The sequence below is a fragment of the Enhydra lutris genome, unplaced genomic scaffold (assembly GCF_002288905.1).
Source record: "Enhydra lutris kenyoni isolate GAN:26980312 unplaced genomic scaffold, ASM228890v2 scaffoldscaffold2, whole genome shotgun sequence".
NCBI lineage: Eukaryota > Metazoa > Chordata > Mammalia > Carnivora > Mustelidae > Enhydra > Enhydra lutris.
This window is the reverse complement of record NW_019154086.1, coordinates 19,769,655-19,792,788: the sequence shown is the minus strand read 5'-3', so window position 1 is coordinate 19,792,788 and position 23,134 is coordinate 19,769,655. Positions and strand designations below refer to the sequence as shown.

General features: G+C 36.9%; 1 protein-coding gene across 2 annotated transcripts; it reads right to left on the bottom strand.

Moving 5' to 3' along the window:
* Positions 1-10,819: 10,819 nt before the first annotated feature.
* On the bottom strand, positions 10,820-22,044 carry LOC111149979 (eukaryotic translation initiation factor 5A2). Of its 2 annotated transcripts, XM_022507280.1 has the most exons (6): positions 21,957-22,044; positions 21,042-21,241; positions 20,401-20,505; positions 13,617-13,748; positions 12,961-13,052; positions 10,820-12,784 (listed from the first exon to the last, which is right to left on the bottom strand). In XM_022507280.1, the coding sequence occupies exons 2-5, from the start codon at positions 21,204-21,206 to the stop codon at positions 12,993-12,995; spliced, it is 462 nt and encodes a 153-aa protein (XP_022362988.1). In that variant the 5' UTR covers positions 21,207-21,241; positions 21,957-22,044; the 3' UTR covers positions 10,820-12,784; positions 12,961-12,992. The 2 variants fall into 2 exon arrangements, with proteins under 2 accessions (XP_022362988.1, XP_022362977.1); XM_022507269.1 differs by having other exon boundaries at positions 10,820-13,052; positions 21,042-21,419; positions 21,957-21,988.
* Positions 22,045-23,134: the final 1,090 nt, after the last annotated feature.

The window sequence follows — 23,134 nt, the reverse complement described above, 5'->3', positions numbered from 1 at the left end:
TGACATTCTAGGATTCTCAACTTCCATCCAAAACGCTTCCTAATTAAAATTCAACGAATGTTTGCTGAGACCGAACTACTAAAATAGACAAAGGACATGAAGGTGGATGTGGGATGGTTACAGTTTTGATGACAAAAGGAAAAAACAGCTTTTGAACTTTGAAGAATTTCAAGTTGACATCAGATCAGAAAAATGACATGCTTCTCAATGTTTTACACTTTTTTTTTAAAAGATTTTTTAATTTATTCATTTGACAGAGACCACAAGTAGGCAGAGAGGCGGGCAGAGAGAGAGGAGGAAGCAGGCTCTCTGCTGAGCAGAGAGCCCGATGCGGGGCTCGATCCCAGGACCCTGGGACCACGACCCGAGCCGAAGGCAGAGGCTTTAACCCACTGAGCCACCCAGGCGCCCCTACACTTTTTTTTTAAAGATTTTATTTATGTATCTGACAGAAAGAGATCACAAGTAGGCAGAGAGGCAGGCAGAGAGAGAGGAAGGGAAGCAGGCTCCCCGCTGAGCAGAGAGCTCAATGCAGAACTCGATCCCAGGACCCTGAGATCATGACATGAGCCACCAGCAGAGGCTTTAACCCACTGAGCCCCTGTTTTACACTTTTTTATATGGAGGTGAAACTATCATACTTGGGGTCAGGGGTAGGGATGGGGTGGACTTTTGTTGTTCATTTGGAGACTGACCCTAGAAAGTGACAACTGCATATATCTTTTATGGCAGTGTTTAGTAATAGTGGAAGCTATGCTTTAATGAAGAATATAATGTGTAGGGTCTAAATAGAGGTATTGAATTCCTGGGAGATATCCATTTCAAGAAGATTTTTTTCATTGTTTACCTCAAGAATCATAATAATTCCACTTATTTCTCAAACATTAAGGAAAAAAAGGCAATTGGCATTTTCTCCTCAAGGGCTACTCAGTCTGCAGAGCAGAAATGATCCTTGCACTATTGGGTATTTTGAAAATAAGCCGTTAATTGTACTTTTTATTTCCATTGTTTTTGGTAGACTTCCATGTTATGACTGAAACAAAACAAAACCAAAAAACCCCTAAAGAACTGTTAAGTCATTTGTATAAAGGAGATATTGAAAACATGTGTTTCAAAATAGCTGGTAATCTCAAAATAAATAGAAACTATAGTGGGAAAAGAAAAGATTTCTCCAAATTAGGGGGGAAACCCTAAAAAGAATATTAACCAGAAATGCAGATGGTAAGATTAAATATTGTATATAACTTAGTGCTTCCCAAATTTTACACATACAGTATGAACACAATGCCTGTCAACAACCCTCTCCCAGATATTTTTATTTTGACAATGGATTCTAAAACATAAGAATTAAATATCTGAAAAGAGTCAATTTAGAATAAGGGGAAGTTGCTTTTCCAGTTATTCAAATATAAAATACTGTAATAGATGATAGATTTATTTCTAATATTCAGTCATTTGATCAACATGATTCTGGAGCTTGAATAAATCAATAAGATAAAACATAGAGGGACACTGTGGCAGATTAGATTCACAGAGAAACCCCTCCATATCCTAGCCACCTTAAAAAACTGGCTAAAACACAGTTTTATAATGTCCAATGTATGATTAAGTTGGTGAAAAGTAAAAATTTTTTGGAAGCAGGAATGACAAGTTGTGCTCATATAGGTTTGGAACTAAGATTAGCCCTGCTCAAGTAGCATGGAAAAGCCTCAACCTCAAAACGTTGTTTAAAGTGTGCTTGGACTGGTAGCGCAAGGCAGAGGCAAATTCAGATGCTATTTGTAGAAATGCACTTTTGATCCAGGCACAAAGGTGTCCCTGCGATAAACTTACAGAAATATGAGCTGACAACTTTTTTAAATCACTAAAAACACAGGAAAACAAGCCACTATGAATGAAAATCAACCCCCCCAAAACCTATGGAATCAAACCAATATACATTAGAATTGACAAAATATAAAATAAGTGTCTTCAGCATATTTAAAAGCTATAAGTATTTAAAATATGTTAAAGGAGAGAGGAACAATCAAATTGGCTAGGACTAAAAGAACATAAATTCTAGAAATTAAAAATAGAAAACCTCAGAAAGAGTGGGTGAGTTAAGAGAGTAGCCACAGCAGCAGAGAAAATTAGTGAATGGGAAATTACTTAGAATGCAACATAGAAAAGCACTACCCATCTCCAGAAAAATAATACTCAAATGACATTGTAGCAATAACAGTCCTATGGAAACAAACCGCACAGCATTGACAAAGGATGTGCTCAGCCCAACTGTGCAAAACAATGAGGCACTGAGAGAAACTTACCACCACTGAAGAACATTGCTTTTAACTCCTCCAACCTTTAATGTTCTTTGTCAAATACTCATAAATGAAAGTTCAGAGCACCAGGTAGGAGAAATAGAAACTGAAGTCACTGCTGTTTGTCCTTCCTTTACTAATTTTATTAGAAAGCATTAAAAACTATGATTAAAAAAATTATGCTTGCTTCACTGCACCTCTTCTCTGTGTACTTAGGAAAAACTTTAGTGATAATTTGTTCTTATTATTTCTAACATTAGAGAAATTTCAGAAGTAAGATTTCGTGTTAGTCCCACAGGAATTCTGAATAATTGATCAAACTTTAAAATGAGAGTAAGTATGTAAGGGCCTATTCACCCAGAGCAGCCCCACCTCGGTTGAACAGCCATTTTGTTGTTTATGCAGTAAAACTTAAATTGACCCTGCCCACCCCCCGGCGAACTTACTTAAAAGCAAGTCTGGGAAACCAGTCCCAGGTAACAGCCCAAATACAAGGGTGGGTCAGGTCAGGTGGAGACATTCAATCAGTGGGGGTGCATACTGTCTCCTAGCTACCAAGGAGATAGGCTAGTTTCCATAGCTACTATGGGGTGAATTGTAATTCAATTAGCCAGCTGTGTGTGGCCAGGCCCAACCACCTGGCCTTTGCTCTATAAAAGTTAGTCTGGAAAGCAGGGAGGGATCGTCCTCTCTGTAAGGGGTGGCCCCGACCTGTCTGTTTGATGGTCAGTCTGATTTTTGATGCTTGGTACAAAATAAAGCTTTGCTTGACCTTTGCTTTGTATCAGTCTCACTCCTTTGACCATGGACCCATTATAGGGGGACCCAACATTGGGGACCCAACAAATATCTTTTTTAATTGCTTAATTTTTGTCATTTTTGTCTTGTTATTTTTAGCTTGGTCATTCATCTACTGGTGGTCATTTAAATTTTTCTTTTATATTGTTATAAACAATACTTTAAGGAACTTCTTAAATTAACAAAATTAGTATCTTAAGCCAAAAGAAATGCTCATGGAAAGAAATACAGAGAGGCAAAAAAGATAATGCATAAAAATATCTAAAAGCCCACTTGTTTGGAAATAGCTATTTAATGCTTTGGGGGCATGGATGTTTGTGGATATGTATGTATAAATATAAATCATTTAGATTACACAAATAATTACATTCATTTATAAAAATTAGATGGTACTATACGTTTTCTGAATTAAAAAATTATTAGAAATAATTACCATACTTAAAATAGTAAAAATTATGAAAATAGTTCAAAGAAAACACACACACACACACACACACACACACACACTTACACATATAAATATGTAAAAATCTGGACAAAATATATATAAATACATACATGTGTCTATATATCCTTTATTCATATTTTTACCTATAAATAACACTTTGCCCTATTATTTATCATTTGTTTTCCTTTCTCTCCATCTATATCTACATCTGTAAATTTTTGTGGGATGGTTTTCTTTTTTTTTCTTTAGTGCTTGGCACATAATAGGTGCTTTTGTTTTTATTTGTTTTCCGTGTACCAAAATTCATTGTTTATGCACCATGCCCAGTACTCCATGCAATACGTGCCCTCCACAATACCCACCATGAGGCTCACCCCTCCCCTCCAAAACCCTCTGTTTCTCAGAGTTCGCAGTCTCTCACAGTTTGTCTCGCCCTCCGATTTCCCCCAACTCACTTCTCCTCTCCATCTCCCAATGTCCTCCGTGTTATTCCTTATACTCCACAAGTAAGTGAAACCATATAATTGACTTTGTATGCTTGACTTATTCACTCAGGATAATCTTCTCCAGTCCCATCCATGTTGATACAAAAGTTTCTGATGGAGGCATAATACTCCATTGTATATATGGACTGTATCTTCTTTATCCATTCGTCTGTTGAAGGGCATCTTGGCTCTTTCCATAGCTTGGTGACTGTGGCCATTGCTGCTTTGAACATTGGGGTACAGGTGGCCCTTCTTTTCACTACATCTGTATCTTTGGGGTAAATACCCAGTAGTGCAATTGCAGGGTCATAGGGTAGCTCTATTTTTAATTTCTTAAGGAATCTCCACACTGTTTTCCAAAGTGGCTGCACCAACTTGCATTCCCATCAGCAGTGTAAGAGGGTTCCCCTTTCTCCACAACCTCTCCAATACTTGTTGTCTACTGTCTTGTTGATTTTGGCCATTCTGACTGGTGTAAGTTGGTATCTTAATGTGGTTTTGATTTGAATCTCCCTGATGGCTAGTGATGATGAACATTTTTTCATGTGTCTGTTAGCCATTTGTATGTCTTCTTTGGAGAAGTTTCTGTTCATGTCTTCTGCCATTTTTTGACATGATTATCTATTTTGTGTGTGTTGATTTTGAGGAGTTCTTTATAGATCTTGGATATCAGCCCTTTGTCTGTAATGTCATTTGCGAATATCTTCTCCTATTCTGTGGGTTGCCTCATTGTTTTATTGACTGTTTCCTTTGCTGTGCAGAAACTTTTGATCTTGATGAAGTCCCAAAAGTTCATTTTCACTTTGGTTTCTTTGCCTTTGGAGACATGCCTTGAAAGAAGTTGCTGTGGCCAATGTCGAAGAGGTTACTGCCTATGTTCTCCTCCAGGATTTTGATAGATTCCTGCCTCATGTTGAGGTCTTTGATCCATTTCAAGTTTATCTTTGTGTATGACGTAAGAGACTGGTGGAATTCCATTCTTCTATACATAGCTGTCTAATTTTCCCAGCACTATTATTGAAGAGACTGTCTTTTTTCCACTGTATATTTTTTCCTGCTTTGTTGAAGATTATTTGACCATAGCATTTGTGGGTTTTTTTTTTTTTTAAGATTGTATTTATTTATTTATTTCACAGAGAGAGAGATAGAGAGAGAGATCACAAGTAGGCAGAGAGGCAGGTAGAGAGAGGGGGAAGTAGGCTCCTTGCTGAGCAGAGAGCCCAATGCGGGCCTCAATCCCAGGACCCTGAGATCATGACCTGAGCCAAAGGCAGAAGCTTAACCCACTGAGCCACCCAGGTGCCCCTGGGGTGGTTTCTTGATAATCTTTTCATTTTTTTATTAAAATGTTCTGTTTAGGCTATTTCTACTAAGGTTGACTCTAATAACCACATTTTCCTGAGCAATTATACTATATATCATTTAGTTTTTCAAATTTGAATAGAATTTGTTTTATCTTTATTTCCTCTGCATTATTAGTCATTCCTCCTATTATTTCTCATTTTTTATATTTGTGTTTTCTTCCTCCACTTTAAATAAATTGGCTGGGGGTTTGTTTTGTTAATTTTTCAAAGGACCAGAATTTTATTTTTTAAGGTGGTATCTTTCTATTCACCTCACTAATTTCTGCTTTTATATTTATTATTTCTTCCCTTGTGCTCTCTTTTGGTTTATTTGCTGCTATTTTTCTAGTTATTTGACTTAGGACTTTAATTTCACCTATGTTCATTCTTTCATTTTTATTGATACAGGTGTTAAGGCTACATATTTTTTTTCCTACTGCTTTATATAGATTCTGATATACAGTGCTTTCACTATCATTGTATTTCAGGAATTGCTTCTGTTTGTATTACCCTTTTCAGCATAGAATTATGTAACAGGTCTTTAAATTTCCAGGTAGAAGAGTTTTCTTATTTTTCAATTTTTTTTTAAATTTCACCTGGAATTGGTTATCAGAATGCTATTTTAAATATTTCTACCTTATAGAAACTATTGTTTTCTTTGTGTCCTAAATATTCTTTATTCTGAAATTTCCATTTGCCTTTGAAAAGAAGGTATATTCTTTAATACCAGGGTGTTATTGATATGTATATAAAATCTCCAAAAGATTTATCTAATTGATTGCACAGCAATTAAAATGAACTACAGAGACAACAATTTTAAGTGAAACTCATATGCATAACTGTGAACGAAGAATAACCTAAGGAAGTGTTAGGTAGGTGAGCTTCCATTCTCCTAATTAAAATCTGTGCTAGGATTCTGATGGCAACTGAGGTTGCCAAGCTTTTTCCGCCCTCCAAAACACTGGGACACAAGTCGACATGCCCAGGGTGTGGCCCCAAAATTATTTTAACTGGATCCAGAAATAAATCTCAAATTGGACAATGAATTAATGTAACCTTGTAGGTGGGCCACTTTTAGCCCAAACACACCCAGTGGTTGCAACTGATCCTGCTGAATGTATCAGGGGAGTGTTAACATATCTCATCTGGTGCTTTGCTTGACTGCACTTCACAGATACTTGTTTGTTGCTTTGTTGTTGTTCTTGTTGTTGTTTACAAATTGAAGGTTGTAGCAACTGAGTCCAGCAAACCCATCGTTTCTTCCAACACCATTTGCTTACTTCGTATCTCTGTGTCACATTTTGGTAATTCTCACAATATTTCGCTTTTTCATTATTACCATATTTGAATTGCTGAAATCACATTAAACTTTAATGGTTTGGGGATTGCTTTTTATGGATGAACAAGGAAACCAGGTTTCTTAAGATGGAATTTACTCCTCGTGAAGATGCTGTAAAGATTACTGAAATGACGATGAAGGATTTAGAATATAAAAGTTGATACAGTAGTGGCAGTGTTTGAGGTTTGAGAGGATTGACTCCAATTTTGAAAGTTCTACTATGGGTAAAATGCTATCAAACAGCTTTGCATGCCTCAGAGAAATGGTTTATGAAAGGAATAATTAATGCAGCAAATTCCATTGTTGCCTTATTTTAATAACTTGCCAAAGTCACTCAACCTGACTAGTCAGCAGCCATCAACACTGAGGCAAAACTCTCCACCAACAAAAAGATTATGACTTGCTGAAAGTTCAGATAATGGTTAGCATTTTTTTAGCAATAAGGTCTTTTAAAATTCATGTATGTACCTTGCCTTTTTAGACATAATGGGATTGCACACTTAATAGAGTATAGTATACTGTTAATGTAACTTTTACATGTACTGGTAAACCAAAAAATTCATTTGACTCTCTTTGTTTTGATATTCAATTTATTGCAGTGGTCTGGAACCCAGCCCACAGTATCTCTGCGGTACACATATAGATATTTTAAATTCCTAGTGGAACACATACTTTAGATAGATAGTATGAGTTCTAAATGTGGCAATTCCACAGAACACCTTCTATTTGGATAGAATTTAATTACAAGATTGGGGATGGAGGAGAGGAGATTAAGACAGGCTGACACATAATAAATAATTAGCTTTTCCACTCTTCTTTTTTTCCTCCCATGCTTCCCTCTGGGAGACCAGGCTACTGATATTTGCAAATGGCAAAAAGAATGGGACTAAGAGCTGGAAGACTCTAATCTGGTACTTCCTTTATTGCGCAATTATCTCACTGGATTTGGAAAGGTATGGATATCAATAATATTGGCCATGGATATGAGGTCACAACTGCCATGGTAGTCTTTTAGCATGATTCATATGCCGGAGTGGGAGATGTTCTAGAATGGTACAGTGTGTAAAAGGAAGAAACGGTTGGGCTATCTAGGGATAAAACTGTCCAAATGGTGTAGATTACACATAGGATTGGAAAAAGGATGAAGGGTTTGCTTCAGGGACTCATCATACCATTCATATCACTGTGGGAAGAGGAAAGCAATGTTGGTAGAGAACACCTGAGTCTGGGAGATCAGGGGGTAGGGGAGGTACATTAATTGCTCTTGCATTAAATGTCTTTGGAAGAATGCAAGGAAAAGGATGAAGATGGGAATATGTTTTCACTCTTGTAACTACAGAATTTTGAACCATGGGACTATTTTACATATTTTAAAACTATTAAAAGCTTAAAAATAAAAACAAAATTGTACTCAAATACAGAACTAAACTTAAAAATTAATACTTAGCCCTAAAGCTAGGGTGTTCTCTAGTAAGGATTCAGACTATAAAAACATGGTAAAGACAAGTTAGATTTTCTTTTAATAGTGCTAAACACATTAATCCACACTGTTTTCTAGTACGAAATGGTTTTAGGAATGTACATGTACAAGAATAGGGCAAGCTGTTAAGTTGACTTTATTTTTATTTAATATAACTGATGAAGTTACCAGACAAATATATCTAATGTAACAAAAAGTTACAATTGATGTTCATTATCTATAATGTAAAGGATTTCAATATTTTAGTATAGCCAAAGACAACATTTGAATTTTACCCATTTCTGAAATGTAAAATGCACAATTATAATATCCATACTACAGATCTTACGATTTTAAAGTTTTAGCTAAAACATGAGTCTCTGTAGATAAAAGCAAGAATTCTCCTATACCTAAAACCAAGTGTGTTACTAATATCGTGTCACTGGATTAGACAATGCCATTTCACTATTTCCCTTTTGGAGAGGAGAACACAGGTACATAATAGTATGGAACTAGTCATTTTCATTGTTCTAGCATAGAACTAGTATTTGCATTATATTTTATAACAAGCACAAGAGTGCTTATTTATAGTAGGTATTAACCATAATAAAGAATTCCTCTCAAGAAAGATCATAACTATGACTTATGACAAGCTGTACAGTCATCACTGAATATAGTTTAGCATCCAGAGTTTTTAAAAAATACAATCTCAAACTAAGATTAAATCTAAGTCTACCAATACCAAGAAATAGTGTTAGGGACTTCTTCATATAAACAAAAGAACCTCTCTCTCAATTGTAAAATGGGTTTCACCCAATTCTAAGGCGAGAGGAATAGTGGTGGTTGGTAAAGTCTGGCAACAAGTATATTTCTAGTAGGTGAAAGCCTGATATGCATTGCTATAAGATGCATCTTTGACATGAGGAAAACTAGCTAATTAGATGTAGACAGCACTTTTCAGGCACTTGACCTCACTTGGTAGTTAAGTTGATGTCTAGATGTATACTTAATGGGGAAACATTAAATTATATAGTGACTTCAAGTCATGTTCTCACAGAACATCTGTGTTCCATAAGCTAAATCCAAATGTTCCCTGCTAAAATCAAATAATGATGCCATATATCCAATTCAGGGAAAAAAATTTAATAGAATAAAGTTAGTAGATTGAATTTCCTCAATTTTAAGATTTTTTCCACAATAAATTTTTCATAGCCTTTGTTGTCTATTACTTGTCTGAATGCTAGGAGGAAAAAAAGGCTTAAAAACTATAAAATATTATGCCTAAGTTAGAAAGTTTTAATCTGTTGATCAGTTTAATATAACACATGGTTTATGGAAATATGCTTATGGTTTGCTCTTATTTTGCCCAAGAGCCACATTTTCTCATAGTAAATTTGTTTCCAGTTCATACTATAGAATTCGGTATGTAAACATTTTCATGTACACAAAAGAGCATTATGAATTTTTGATCTATTGTCCCTAAATATGTTTGAGAGCCACTACATCTTTCTCTGGCTCTAAAAACTATCTTTGGGGTCCATGCCAAAGGAATGCTTTCAGGTATATCATTAAGGTTTGGGTTCTAAGATAAGACTACCAAATTCTATTCCAAAATGAAAAAAATATGGCAAGATTCCAGTATAGGGGTTACCAGTGTTCCCATTTTTTTTTTTCTTTAATACTTAGCATATAGGTTAAGTATGTTGATGTTAAGGATTTTTCTATTTGCATGTATCATTGTATTATAATTTGGGAAATTTTTGCAATATATTTTCAGGCAGTTAGCTTTAAAATAATGCAAATTCAGCTCTTAGCACAAACAGCCCTGAGAACAATGCATTCAAATTACAGCTCAACTAGAAATAATCTAATTGAGAAACTTTAGTTACAAAAACAAATTCTGGAAAAGTTGTAAATTAAAAAAAAAGTTACCAACATTTGAGGCACTACCAGACTACAGTACTTTTAAGAGTTGGAAGGATTTAGTAAAAAGAACAAACATACAAAGCTATGTGTGCATTTGCACACACTCACGTTGTGCTATAATGAAAAATTGTGTCCCCAAATTTTATAGCCTAAACATTTTATGATAGCATCTCCTATTAAAGATATCATGCTCTGGCTGCAGGAGAGTTTTGGTAATCGCTATAAAGCATTGGTACAGTATTTCATACCATAAACGGTAACGGATTCAAGAGCTTGGTTAGCAACGATTTCAAGTGACAGACAGCCCTTGGAGGGGAGAGTGAAAGAAACATCATAATTATGTTGATGATGCAAATGCTAAGTCGAAGTAGCAATGACTTGATCTATTTCAGAGGGTATACAACTTTGTAGTAGCAAATAAGATATAACAAATTCTTCACAGTAGAAATAAAAGTTGCTCTAGAAAGAAACAAATATTTCACTTGTTAATATTGTATATAAATTGGTGAAATGCCTGGAGACAAAAATGATTTATCATTGTATAATCTAGCAACAGGACAGTCTACACTCTATACATGGTAACCTGTGATATTTAACATTTGCTACAAAAAAGTACAACAAATACTAGGAGTCAACTTTTAATATTTCTGATGTCAAAAAAGAATGAAGTCACTTCTGTTCTATGTTAAAAAATATGTTTACCTGCTTCCTTTTTAATACAATTTATAAAGCTTTACTAAATGAAATATTTTGTTCTAGAGAAACATATATTGACTTATGTGAAAATAAACAGTCCCGTATCTTTAAAATCTATACTTATAATTATATGTCAGAAGAGTATTTACACTTCATTATTGTACTTAAAATATTTATGCATAAATAGCTTTTGCCATTCAAGGTAGGAAGATAAGAGATGCATTATTATAATTTATATATGCTTACCTCACAATTGGAAATGTATTTATGTGAAGTTTGACAAGTTAGGAACAACAAGGGCATGCTAATCCAGAATTAATAGTAAACCAGAACACTAATATGGTTAACTGGGGTCATATGAGTGACCAGCAAGCAGCACAGATTGAGAACTTCTTGGGATTCCTGTGGGTAACAATACTAACCAGCAACAAGTAAAACACATGGTACAGAGTACTAAAAAACTAGAGCAGAATATAGTAGATACTTAAACGGAATATTGGAAAGAATTTAGCCTAATTCCTAATTGTGCTTTAGATAGGAAAAAGCTAAAATGTTACACTAAAATGATTAACTACAATCTCAGTATTTCTTGTGCTTTAGAATTCTCCTTGCATTTCTCTTAAAGTATCTTGTTTCTTTCCAAATGGGTTTGCTGAAGCCAATACAAGATTTTAAAATGTGCACAAATTAAGTAACTGAAACCTTTGGGATCTTCTATTCCTAATGCTATATTCAGTCACTGATTAGATGAGTTACAGCATCATGTATGTTTTCCTCTAGATGATAGAAACAAAGGCCTTCCAGAGGACAAGGGATGATGGGAACAGTTTCATATTCAGTCTTAGAGCATGAAGGTATTAGTAAAGTAGTGATTTTGTTCTAAGTTTCATTTCAATATGATTGTTATTAAGTCAAAGGTCCTCACAAACCCTGTGACCATGTCTAGAATCCTGGAAATAAGATATCACAATCCAAAAGACTAAAGAGAAATGTAGCTGACTCACCTAAAACAGTTTTTAAAATAATTTGGTATGTAGAATTCTTTCCTAGTTATGTTTCATACCAGTAACTGAATTAAGTAAATAACAATCAGAAGAAAAAAATACATGTACTTCTTAAAATAAGTAAAATAATTATCGTATAAAATAACTCTTCTTCCATGATTTACTTTCATTTCACTTTAGAAAAAGTGTACATAAATTTAACAATGTTCCAAACCAATTTAAAGTAAGAATTTCCAGTTTTTGTCTGACAATTAAATATTTTAATGTCAAAAAAACTCCTTAAAAATGGTTGGAAAGGAGTGACTACTATAAATAACAACAATTTATTTAACATAATTGGTAAAAAGCACTGTATAATATCCTATAAAGCAGTCACTCCTTTAAATACAGAAAGAGAACAAAAGGAAAAAGCAAAAACATAACTAGAAAGAAACTTCCTATTTTTATGCTGATTACACAGGCCTCCAGTAAAGACCTGGAGTTCTAACCAACGCACTGTGCCACTGTTCCTTGCAGACTCCTTTATAATGTCTGGCTAATAATAGTCACCAGACAGTTCAATGCCTCTTTGTCAACCACTAGCAGGTATCAAATCACTATATAGGTTATGTTTAGTCCTCCAACAATTTGGCAAAGAAAAGTATGACTGAGGTATACAGGTGGCTGCACATGCCTACCAAGATAACCGACACTTTTCGATAACATGATTTCTGTTTAAGGATTTGTGCTTGCCACACACAGGCTGAAGCTGTGACAATTCCAATCCATAATCTACTTATTCTGTAAGTCTGAAATTAATGCAGAACAATTCAACTTAAATGTGGTACTTCAATACCACTAGATGCTACATTGTCTGATTTAAAACCCTGGTTTATTTATCAACTAAAATTCAGGAACAATTTCCTCAGACAAATCATATCTGCTGAAGCCATCTTATCTGTTTCTTGGACTCACTGAAAACCACAGGAAAGGTATAGGGGAGACACCTACAAAACTAAAAAAACCAGAATTTTACATCTTGATTCTTTTAAGTTACTAAATGCCTGTAAAACGAACTCAGTACAATTTCAAAACAATTAAAAAAAGAAATGAGGTTGCTTATGAAGGCAATAGCTTTGGTGACAACTTAGAACCAAACTTTAGATCTGTGGTTGGTCCAGACCTAAACATTTTGCTCATGCCTGATGGTCCCATTTATTTGCAGGGCTTTATGGCTACAGCATATTCTTCACTCATTGCACACATAACAGACACCTAGAATGGAAAAATGCAGGCAAAAAGTTATTTAGAAGGCAATACTCTATAAGATATATTTTATTTATTACATACTGGGTATTTACGGATATTTTATACACACTGACTTTGGAAAGAAGCATCCCAAGACTAGATAATCGACTTCCTTCATAGATTTCCAAAGCACAATTTCTCTAATTGTGGTTTTAAGATAAATTCCAGGGAACAGGGAGAAAAGAGCTATAATTGCCTCAATATTCATTAGATGTTACACTTCTGAGAGTTATAACAAAGATGGGGTAAATCATCTTCATGCTTTAGCATTCCCATAACACTTTTCTCATTCTTAATAGTGCAGATGCTGATCTTCAAAACAAATCTGGGGTTGGCAGTGTCTACCTAGCAAAAGGTGAACTTTAATACTTTCTTTGGTAATGGGTCTTTAAGGGTATCATGGGAAAACTCTTAACAGAGATCATTTTCCATTTCGGCAGTATTTAAGAACTGTATTTCATAGTTGGCATATTTTGCTAACTAGATTAGGCCGAAGTTTTTATAAAAAGCAATCCCCCCATAGGTCTTTACCTGTACATCTTCACCTGCATTGTATTTTCCTTCTATTTCTTTACCTAGTTCACCTTCTGGCAGCTTAAGATCCTCACGAACTTCACCAGTTTCTGTCAGCAGGGAAAGGTAACCATCCTGAATGCATATTAGCTATTAAAATAAATTATACAATTTGCACTGATTAGATTATATTCACTCTTTGTAATATTTACATAGTTAAGTTGCAATCCACATTAATTTGTATAGGTACACAGTAACACATTAATATACTCTTAGAGCTTAAAAATGCTGAACATACAAAAGTATAAGAGCCGTAGAGACTAAAAGTGTAAGTTCACTTCTTCCTGCAAACTACCTTCCCCCAAATCTATATATAGTATGTCCTAAAGAATTCACATTTATGTACACAATACAAATATATCTGCTTAAAAAAAAAAAAATAAAAGGGAATCCAAAGTGATTCCCTTTCCAAGGGGCCTGCTTGTGCCCCTCTCCAGGAAAGTAGCAACTTGGAATAAAATCTGGCATGCCTCCGGTTGTTGGGGGAGAGGGGATGTTTGTTTCCTTTGCTTTCCTTTGGCTGCCTACACATACACTTCAATCCATTCTGGACAGATTGTGCCCTCTTCTCATTCACATGCTGAAGCTATCCTCTCCCTTCACACTAGACCAGAGGCATCAATGGACAGCAGGTTTCTTTAGTCACAACTATGACATTCCCCCCAAAGGGGAAAACTATATCCACAGAATTGGTTGTGGTGGACGATTTGGCTCTTGGGGTGTGGCCATCAACATGGTGACAGAAGATGACAAGAGGACTCTTCAAGACATTGACACCTTCTACAACACCTCCGTTGAGGAGATGCACCTAATGTTGCTACATTATCTGAGGGGCTGCCCTGCTCTCTAGCCCTACCTAGGGTTCAGGCATGGGGAGGGAAGGGAGCCATGGGATGGACATCTTGCCATTTTTTTTTTCTTTGAATAAATGTCACTTTTTGAGGCAAGAGAAAAAAAATACATGGGACATTACAGGTATTTTTCAGCAAGTTGTTTTCACTTAACAATATGTCTTAGAAATTTTTCCAAATTGGAAATTTTTCCAAATTGGAAACTAAGGACCTACCGTAGTCTCTTTAATCACTTCACAACTGTATAGATAGATTGTTAACTGATTTAACTGTTTTCCCATTCATGGGGATAAAGTTAATTTTCGTTTTCTATGATTACAATGTGTTTTATAATTTGATTATGACAAACTTCGGTGGAAAACTTTTGGGTGTTCAGTTTACTACTAACAACATTAGATTTTTTAAAAGACAAACACTAATGTTGATGACATTAATGAGACAAACCCAGTCTAACCTTCGAAAGGGCAATTCTGATATCACTCAATTTTTTTTTATTATAGGAATGAGGAAATAGGCTGTACTCATTTATTCTCAAAGCATATACACCATCAGTATGCCTGTATTTTTAACAGATTTTATAAAAGGCAGTTGTTTAAAATTCAAGATGCTAACATTGACAAACACAAAAGGGGTCAAAGATATGATCCTTACCTTCCTGTAACTACTATGACATAACACAAGCATACCATAGAGATAGATTTCAAAGCTCTCTTCTATGGCACTACCAAATCTGGCTATGGCTTTCCACAGATACCCCAACAAGAGATTTCAGCTTTTATGCATGTCTAAAATCTCAAAAACAAAAAACCATCCTACAAAGCAACCACAAATACTTTTAACTCATCTTTATGTCACTCAAACATATGTAAGGTGGTTGGTAGAGGAATGGGACACGAGGTTGAAGCAGAAGTGTAGTTTTTCTTGATCATACCAATCTTTGTATATACTACAAAGTGATCACTACAATAAGTCTAGTTACCATCTGTCACCGTACAACTGACCCACTTTACCCATTTTGCTCATCTCCCACCCCTTCCTTTTTAATAACCAACTACTAATCTGCTCTGTAAGTTCTGTTTTGTTCTTGTTCATTTGTTTTTTAATTTCACATGTAAGTGAAATCATACACTATTTCTCTTTCTCTCTCTTATTTCACTTTGCATAATATATTCAAGGTCCATCCAGGTTGTTGCAAATGTCAACATTTCCCAACATTTTTATGGCTGAGTAGTAGTCCCTTGTGTATATATATATCACATCTTCTTTATCCATTTGTCCATTAATGGACATTTAGATTATTTCCATACCTTGACTTGTAAATATTGCTGCAATGAACATCTAGTTGCATCTATCTTTTGAAATTAGTGTTTACATTTTCTTTCTTTCTTAAATATTTTATTTATTCATTTGACAGACTGAGATCACAAGTAGGCAGAGAGGCAGGCAGAGAGAGAGAGGAGGAAGCAGGCTCCCCGCGGAGCAGAGAGCCCGATGCAGGGCTCGATCTCAGGACCGCAGCACCCCAGGATCCTGGGACCATGACCCGAGCCGAAGGCAGAGGCTTTAACTCACTGAGCCACCCAGGCGTCCCTACATTTTCTTTATATAAATACCCAGAAGTGGTATAGGAGGTTCATATGATAGTTCTACTTTTATTTTTTGAGGAACCTCCATATTGTCTTCAATAGTGGATGTACCAATTTACATTCCCAGAAACAGTGCATGAAGGTTCCTTTTCTCCAAATCTTCTCCAACACTTGTTACTTTTTGTCTTTTTGATAATAGCCATTCTAACAGGTATGAGGTGATATCTCATTGTGATTTTAATTTGAATTTCCCTGGCAATTAGTGATGTTGAACTTCTCCTATACCCACTGGCCATTTTTATCTCTTTCTCAGAAAAATGTCTATTTAAATCCTCTGCCCATTTTTAAATCAAATTGCTTGGGTTTTTTGTTTTTTGGTTTTTTTTTCCCCCCACTGAGTTGAATTCTTTATATATTTTGGATATTACTGGATATATGTTTTGCAAATATTTTCTCCCATTCAGTAGATTGCCCTTTCATCTTGATGGTTTCCTTTGCAGAAAGTTTCTTACAGGGAACCTGGGTGGCTCAGTTGGTTAAGCCACTGCCTTTGGCTCAGTTCATGATCCCAGAGTCCCGGGATCGAGTCCCACATCGGTCTCCCAGCTCTGCAGGGAGTCTGCTTCTCCCTCTGACCTTCTCCCCTCTCATGCTCTCTCCCATTCTAATAAATAAATTTAAAAAATCTTAAAAAAAAAAAAAGAAAGTTTCTCACAGAAGTTTCTTAGTTTGAGGTAGTCCCACTTGTTTATTTTTGCTTTTGCTGCCTTTGCTTTTGGTGTCAGATCCAAAAAGTTAATGCCAAGGCCAATGTCAGGAAGCTTGCCACCAACATTTTCCTCTAGTTTTGTGGTTTCAGGTCTTATATTCAAGTCTTTAACCCATTTTGAGTTAATTTTTGAGTATGATGTATGATAGTCTAATTTCATTCTTTTGCATGTGGTTGTCCAGTTTTCCCAGATCATTTATTGTATAATTTTAAACAATTAGCCACAGGCTTACAAGGTAGATCTTTTTGATTTAGGCCCTTTTAGCAATTCCCTGAAGTAGAATTTGTCTATTTTAAGAATTAAAGTTTCCACTGTCATTAGTGACTAAAACATAAAAGCCAAATAATAATACTGATACTCAGTATTTATTTATATAATGTTGGTTTTTATTTCTAAAGAGTTAAGAATCCAGAAGTTAAAATGTGGGATGAAATAAAAAGCATTTCAAATAAAAAATGTATAGACATTATAAAACATCTAGTAAAACATATTTTAAAAATTAAACATCTTACTAAAATAAATTATGTGAAATAAAATTAAAGTTTTCAAAAATAAAACTAAACTATAGAAAAATAGAATTAATTAATGAAAATTATTTTATCTTTCTATATAAATTATAAATTTTCAGATATACCAAAAAGTTACAAAAATAATAAATCAAATTCCCATATTTTTTCCCCAGACTTGTCCACTGTTAACATTTAACTACATGTGCATTTTTTCTCTTTCTGGGTATAGGAATACATAAAATACATACAATATACATTCTTATTCTTTTCTTCTTTTTACCGAACCATTTGAGAGTATGCTCAAACATCACAACTCTTTAGTGATTAATACTTCAGTTTGTTTTCCTAAGAAAGCAAACTCTTATATAATTAGCTTATTTTTCAAAATTAAAAAATGTAGTATTGCTAAAATATTATTTAATATATAGTCCACTCAAACTTGCCAATTGTTCCAATATTGTCTTTGATAGACGCTTTTTCCTCCCAACTCCAGGTTCATACCTTGTATTTATTCAGTGTGGACAGGTTCATGAAGACCACCACAGCACAATAAATATAACTGAAAAGACTCACCGAGCTAAATTTTTTAAATGAACAGAAATAAGTATTATATGTTGACTTGATAACAAAGGGATGTGCTTACTGAGTACTTACTGTACAAGGCACTGCTCTAAGTGTTAACTAACTAAACCTCACAATGATCCCATGAGGAGTTTATTATTCTTATCCTCATTTTATAAATAGAGAAAAAAAGGCAAGAGGTTAAGTAACTTGCCACGTAAGGTCATATAATTCTTAAGTGTTAAAGTAAGGATTTGGATCCAGCCTGTCTGGCTTGAGTCATTCTTTTATCCATGATACAGTGTAGACTACATACCAAAGGTTGAGACAGGATAAGGCAAGTGAGGCACTAATTTTGAGGGCAAAATTTAAGGTGGCACCAGAAAAACTTTTCAGTGATCAAATATTTTAAAATTAGAATTAATGCAAAAATTCCATGATGAACACAATTTCAAAATTTAAATAAGACAGAATTTGAATTACTGATTTTTCCTTTTTGCCTAAGGTTGCTATGTGACTTGACATTGTCAGTAGTCCTGTTTTTATTTAAAATCTTGTGCTCACTTACCTCATTCTCCTATAGCCTGCTATATTCCCAAATAAAACCCAAATCAAATTTTTCCTTTATGTTAAATCTTGAGGTCCAATCAATGATTGATTAATTTGATCATAGTAGTAATTACTGATAAACTACTGATACTATCTTTCTGAAACACTTAAAGGCAAAACCATTCTATATTGAATGCATATTAATATATACAATGAATATTGAACATTCAAAGCATTCACATGTTAGGGATGAAAAGAGAAATCCATTTTTGGCAAAAGAAAACTCTATGCTTAGCCTTAGCTGCACTATACTTACTTTAATGAATACTCCCATATGCATTTAACAAAAGTTTATTGAGCACCCACTATAAGCCATGTCTAAATAAGGTGCTCCAAGTATAATGAAATGATGAGATGGAATATTTATACAAGGAAAGGGGGAGCAGAATAGAACTACTTTTTGGTACATATCTAGTGATGAGGTAATTATGGGATACATTTTCTCATTTAATCCTTACATTATCCTTACTTTGTAGAAAGGAAAAGTGAGGCTCAGAGAGATTGTGTAATTTGTCCAAGGTCATCCAGCTAGAAAGTGACAGAACTAGATCCAAACCCAAATTACCTGATGAAAAAGAAACCCCATATGCTATTATTATAATAAGACAATTCAAATTCCTACAAAGACTCCAAAGCAACCTTGAAAACATTTATAAGAGGGAAAGTAAAAATATAAAACTGCTTACTAGACTAAAACTATGTAAAATATTTTTACATGTGGACAAAGAGTAAAAGGAAATCATATGTTAACTGTAGTTGATGGTAGCATGCTTTGAAGATTATGCAACACAATAAAAGGTATAGTAAGTAAGAAATTAGTTTAAAATGAACAAAAACTCTAAGTGTCACACTTGTATTTTTCACTGTGTAAAATGAACAGAAAAGAGTTCTATGAATGTATGCTTGACAGTGAGATTGAAGACTTACAAGATAGACTTTAGTTATGCTTAATCTGAGCTCCCACATCCTATGAGGTCAATGGTTGGTTACCACCAATATTCCACAACAACAAAATGCTATCATTAAACATGACCTATCCAAATGCATAACTGGAACTAAAAGTTGGAACTATATACCTATAATTTAACCAAAGGTCACAGCACGGTCACTGAATGTAAATAAAACAATTACATAGTTTTGCATGTTTTTTACCATATGCAGCGGCCATGTACTTTCTTTATATTAATGGCTTTCAAGTTACTTCCTATTTAAGAATACCAAATTCTGACTTATATGTATTAATACACAAACTTGGGTGGTGGAACATGAATTCCAATGATTTCTTAAAAATCTTAGGTTTGAGGGGCGCCTGGGTGGCTCAGTGGGTTAAGCCTCTGCCTTCGGCTCAGGTCATGATCCCAGGGTCCTGGGATCGAGTCCCGCATTGGGCTCTCTGCTCAGCAGGGAGCCTGCTCTGCCGCCCCCACACCCACTTACTTGTGATCTCTCTCTGTCAAATAAATAAATCTTAAAAAAAAAAAAAAATCTTAGGTTTGAGAAGTGAAAAGAAATAAAACATTGGGGAGGGAGTTATCTAAATTGGCAGTATTTTACAACAAAGACAATAGTAGTTTCCTAAACCTTGACCTTATCAGTCACAATATGCAGTCATGTGGTCTGAGACATGTTCAACTAAAAATGCAAAAATATTTTTTAAAATAGCAAATTAACCATAATTCTAGATAAGGTACAAGGGATAACTATCACTATCTTTCCAATTTCTAAGATAGGTGGTGCCTAATATTTGGTTAGAAAAATCTACAAAACTACTACCAGCTTTTGTTAAATTACAGTCGATAGAATGTATTTGCAACTTTAAGAAATAAAGCATCATTTTAAAGAAAGTTAGTACTCACTTGATAATCATTTCTCTTAATATTTGGAACATCCATGTTGTGAGTAGAAGGGCAAATATCTTCATATTTTTTGCCGGTGAAAATATCAATTCCAACAAGGTGAACCTAACAAAGAAGGGAGAACAGGAAACCTGTTATCTTTGCCAAGTATATCACTCATTACATACACATAGCACAATACCAAAGCTGATTATGACAGATTCTTTCTCCTTCCAAGGTCATCTAATTTTATTTTCTTAAAAATAAAATGCAGTGGTCATAGAATTCAGAAGCAGTGAACAACTAAACACTTTCGTGACATACGGAGACCCAGGATCATATACAGCCCAGTAATTCAATTATAAGAGTGCATAAGAGAAATGAAGTTAATGTTAGAACAGGATTTCTCATCTATAAACTGAACAGATATTCTAAGTCACTAGGATTCAGGAAAGTTTCAGTTACCAGCTAATGAAACATTGTAAAGGCCCAAAAAGGAAATGCAACCTTTCAGTGTTCAAAGCAATAGCTGGCCACCCCGAAATTGTGGTAAGAAGAAAATGTAATTATTGCAAAGTTATAAATATGGAACTCTCATGTTCCGTACTGGAACACAAATGATCAAAATCCCAACGCAAAGTCAGATCTGGAAGGGCACTTACCTTGGCATGACCGTGCTTTCCAGTTTTGGAAGTTGACATCTCCACTATTTTGCATGGTCGTCCTTTGAGAACCACGAAGCCGTTTTTGCGCAGGGCCGAGCACTGCATAGGGTAAGTGCTGGAAGCTCCAGCATCTCCAGTAGTGAAATCAATTTCATCCGCCATGGTGGGCTGGGGAGATGGTAGCTTTTCCGAGGGAACTACGCAAAAAGTTTGTTTGCTTTTTAACAACGGGAACGCAGGCAGAGAAACATCGCATCTCGGACAGGTTACGTTCCAAGCATCATGGATCAATAGATTTTTTTCATTTATAGAACACCCGCCCAAGAAGAGTGGGCACGTTCTAACTCCGGCCTCTATAAACTTTTCCAACCATTGCTGGAGAAGTGGGGAGATGGGGAGGGAAGTCGCAGATGAGCTCGCTGGGGCTGAGGGGGATACCCGCCCTGGGCACTCACCCGCGCTGGGGACAGCAAATCCCTGCCCCCATTGTCCCACCGCAAGAGAAGCCGGCGACCTTCCCGCATCGCGCCGCGCCACCCGGCCCTCCGCCACCGCCCTGATCCCACTGCGGGGGACCCAACCCAGGCCGCACGTCCCCGCGAAGGATGGGGATAACGGGACCTAGCCAAAAGCACCTGGCCCTCTGGCAGCGGGCTTGCATTCCGCCCTCCAGCCTGCCGTGCCGTCGCCCCGGCCTCTTAGGCGCCCCCTTGTCCTGCCGGCATCCCCGGCCCGGCCGGGCCCGGCCCCGCATGGGCCTGAGCCCTAGCAGGTCCCGCGCTCGCCTCCGTTCCCCCAGCCATCCTTCCTCCTTCCCTCGCTCTGGACTCGGCGCCCGCCGCCTTCTCCGGCCGCCTTCTCCGGCTCTGCCTAGCGCCGGTCCCGGCCCCCCAGCTTTCCCCCTGTCTTCACCTTTCAGCAGGGAAAGAGATCCTTTCGCCTGCGCACCGGCGCCGGTCCCCTACAGCTGCAGCGGCGGCAGCAGCGGTGGCTGCCCCGGCAGTTCCAAGAGACGGGGCGGGGCCGCCACACTTTCCACACCCCGGCCTCCCCGCCCTTTCCCGCCCCCACCTCAGCCCCACTTCCGGGATAGGTCCCGGCGCGTCACAGGCACCGCCCCCTCGGGCTACCATTGGTTACAACGTTCCCGAGGCCCCGCCCAGTCACGTGAAGCGCGCCCTGGCAACCCCACGTGCTGCGGATTAATGCACTTCCGGCGTGAAGAGCACTTTCTGGAGTGCGGTTGCGGAGGGTGAATTCAAAGGTAAGTAAGCTTGTACCTCAAACTTTTGGGTTCGTTGCGCTAGGGTCCCAGTCGAAGTTAGCTGGAACCAAACCGCGCGCTTGGTGGCCCCTGCCTTCAGGTGCGTGGTGGTTGTCGCGCGACTGTTATCAGGACGCGCGAGGCACGCTAATTCAACGGGTGTCCCGGGATTTATGGAGGGAACTTTGGGGTCGAACTTCTGGCCCAGGTTGGTGGTCGAAACCACACTTGCCCCTCGAGGAAGAGACCAAGTGCAGTATTTTATTACCGGATCAGCCCCAGCCATCCATGAGATTCTGGCAGTAACTGCCAGTGGGTGCCTGGGCAGGGTCAGCAGAGCCCTGGGGGTTGGGAACTGCTGAGACATCCCCGAACCAAATAGCAGCGTGAAATGACCCAACCCATTCCTCATACTAGGCTGTTGTGGAGCTGTGGACGTGAATGGGTGTCCGACTCCTACCGCATAGTCGCGTCCAGAAACAGACCAGTACAGTTCCGGTAAATTTGGCTCTTCTTCCCTCTCGGAACTGGCATTTCTGTGAGTTTTAGGTATGTTCATACATCATTAGAGCAGTTGGGTTGTCCTCATAATCGACCAGGAACCGATAGAGACTTGACTAGGATTAAGTACCAAGGTTCTTAAAAGAAATGCGCTGCTTTATGTTCCATTTCACAACGCACTGCATTCTTCTTTGGAGAGGTGACCTACACTCCCCGGTGTATGTGGTCCTGTAATTCTGAATTGCTGTCTCATGAAGAGTCAGTCCCCTTTCTCGCATTACTGTGTGGCTCACCGGTTTGGACAGATATTTCACACATATGGAAT

Excerpts from the sequence above, each read along its gene's own strand:
- LOC111149979 (XM_022507280.1), bottom strand. The coding sequence starts at position 21,206 with ATGGCGGATGAAATTGATTTCACTACTGGAGATGCTGGAGCTTCCAGC. Across the intron at positions 13,749-20,400 it reads TTAAGAGAAATGATTATCAA|CTAATATGCATTCAGGATGG; the intron begins GTGAGTACTAAC and ends TTATTTTAATAG. Across the intron at positions 13,053-13,616 it reads ATGCAGGTGAAGATGTACAG|GTGTCTGTTATGTGTGCAAT; the intron begins GTAAAGACCTAT and ends TTTCCATTCTAG.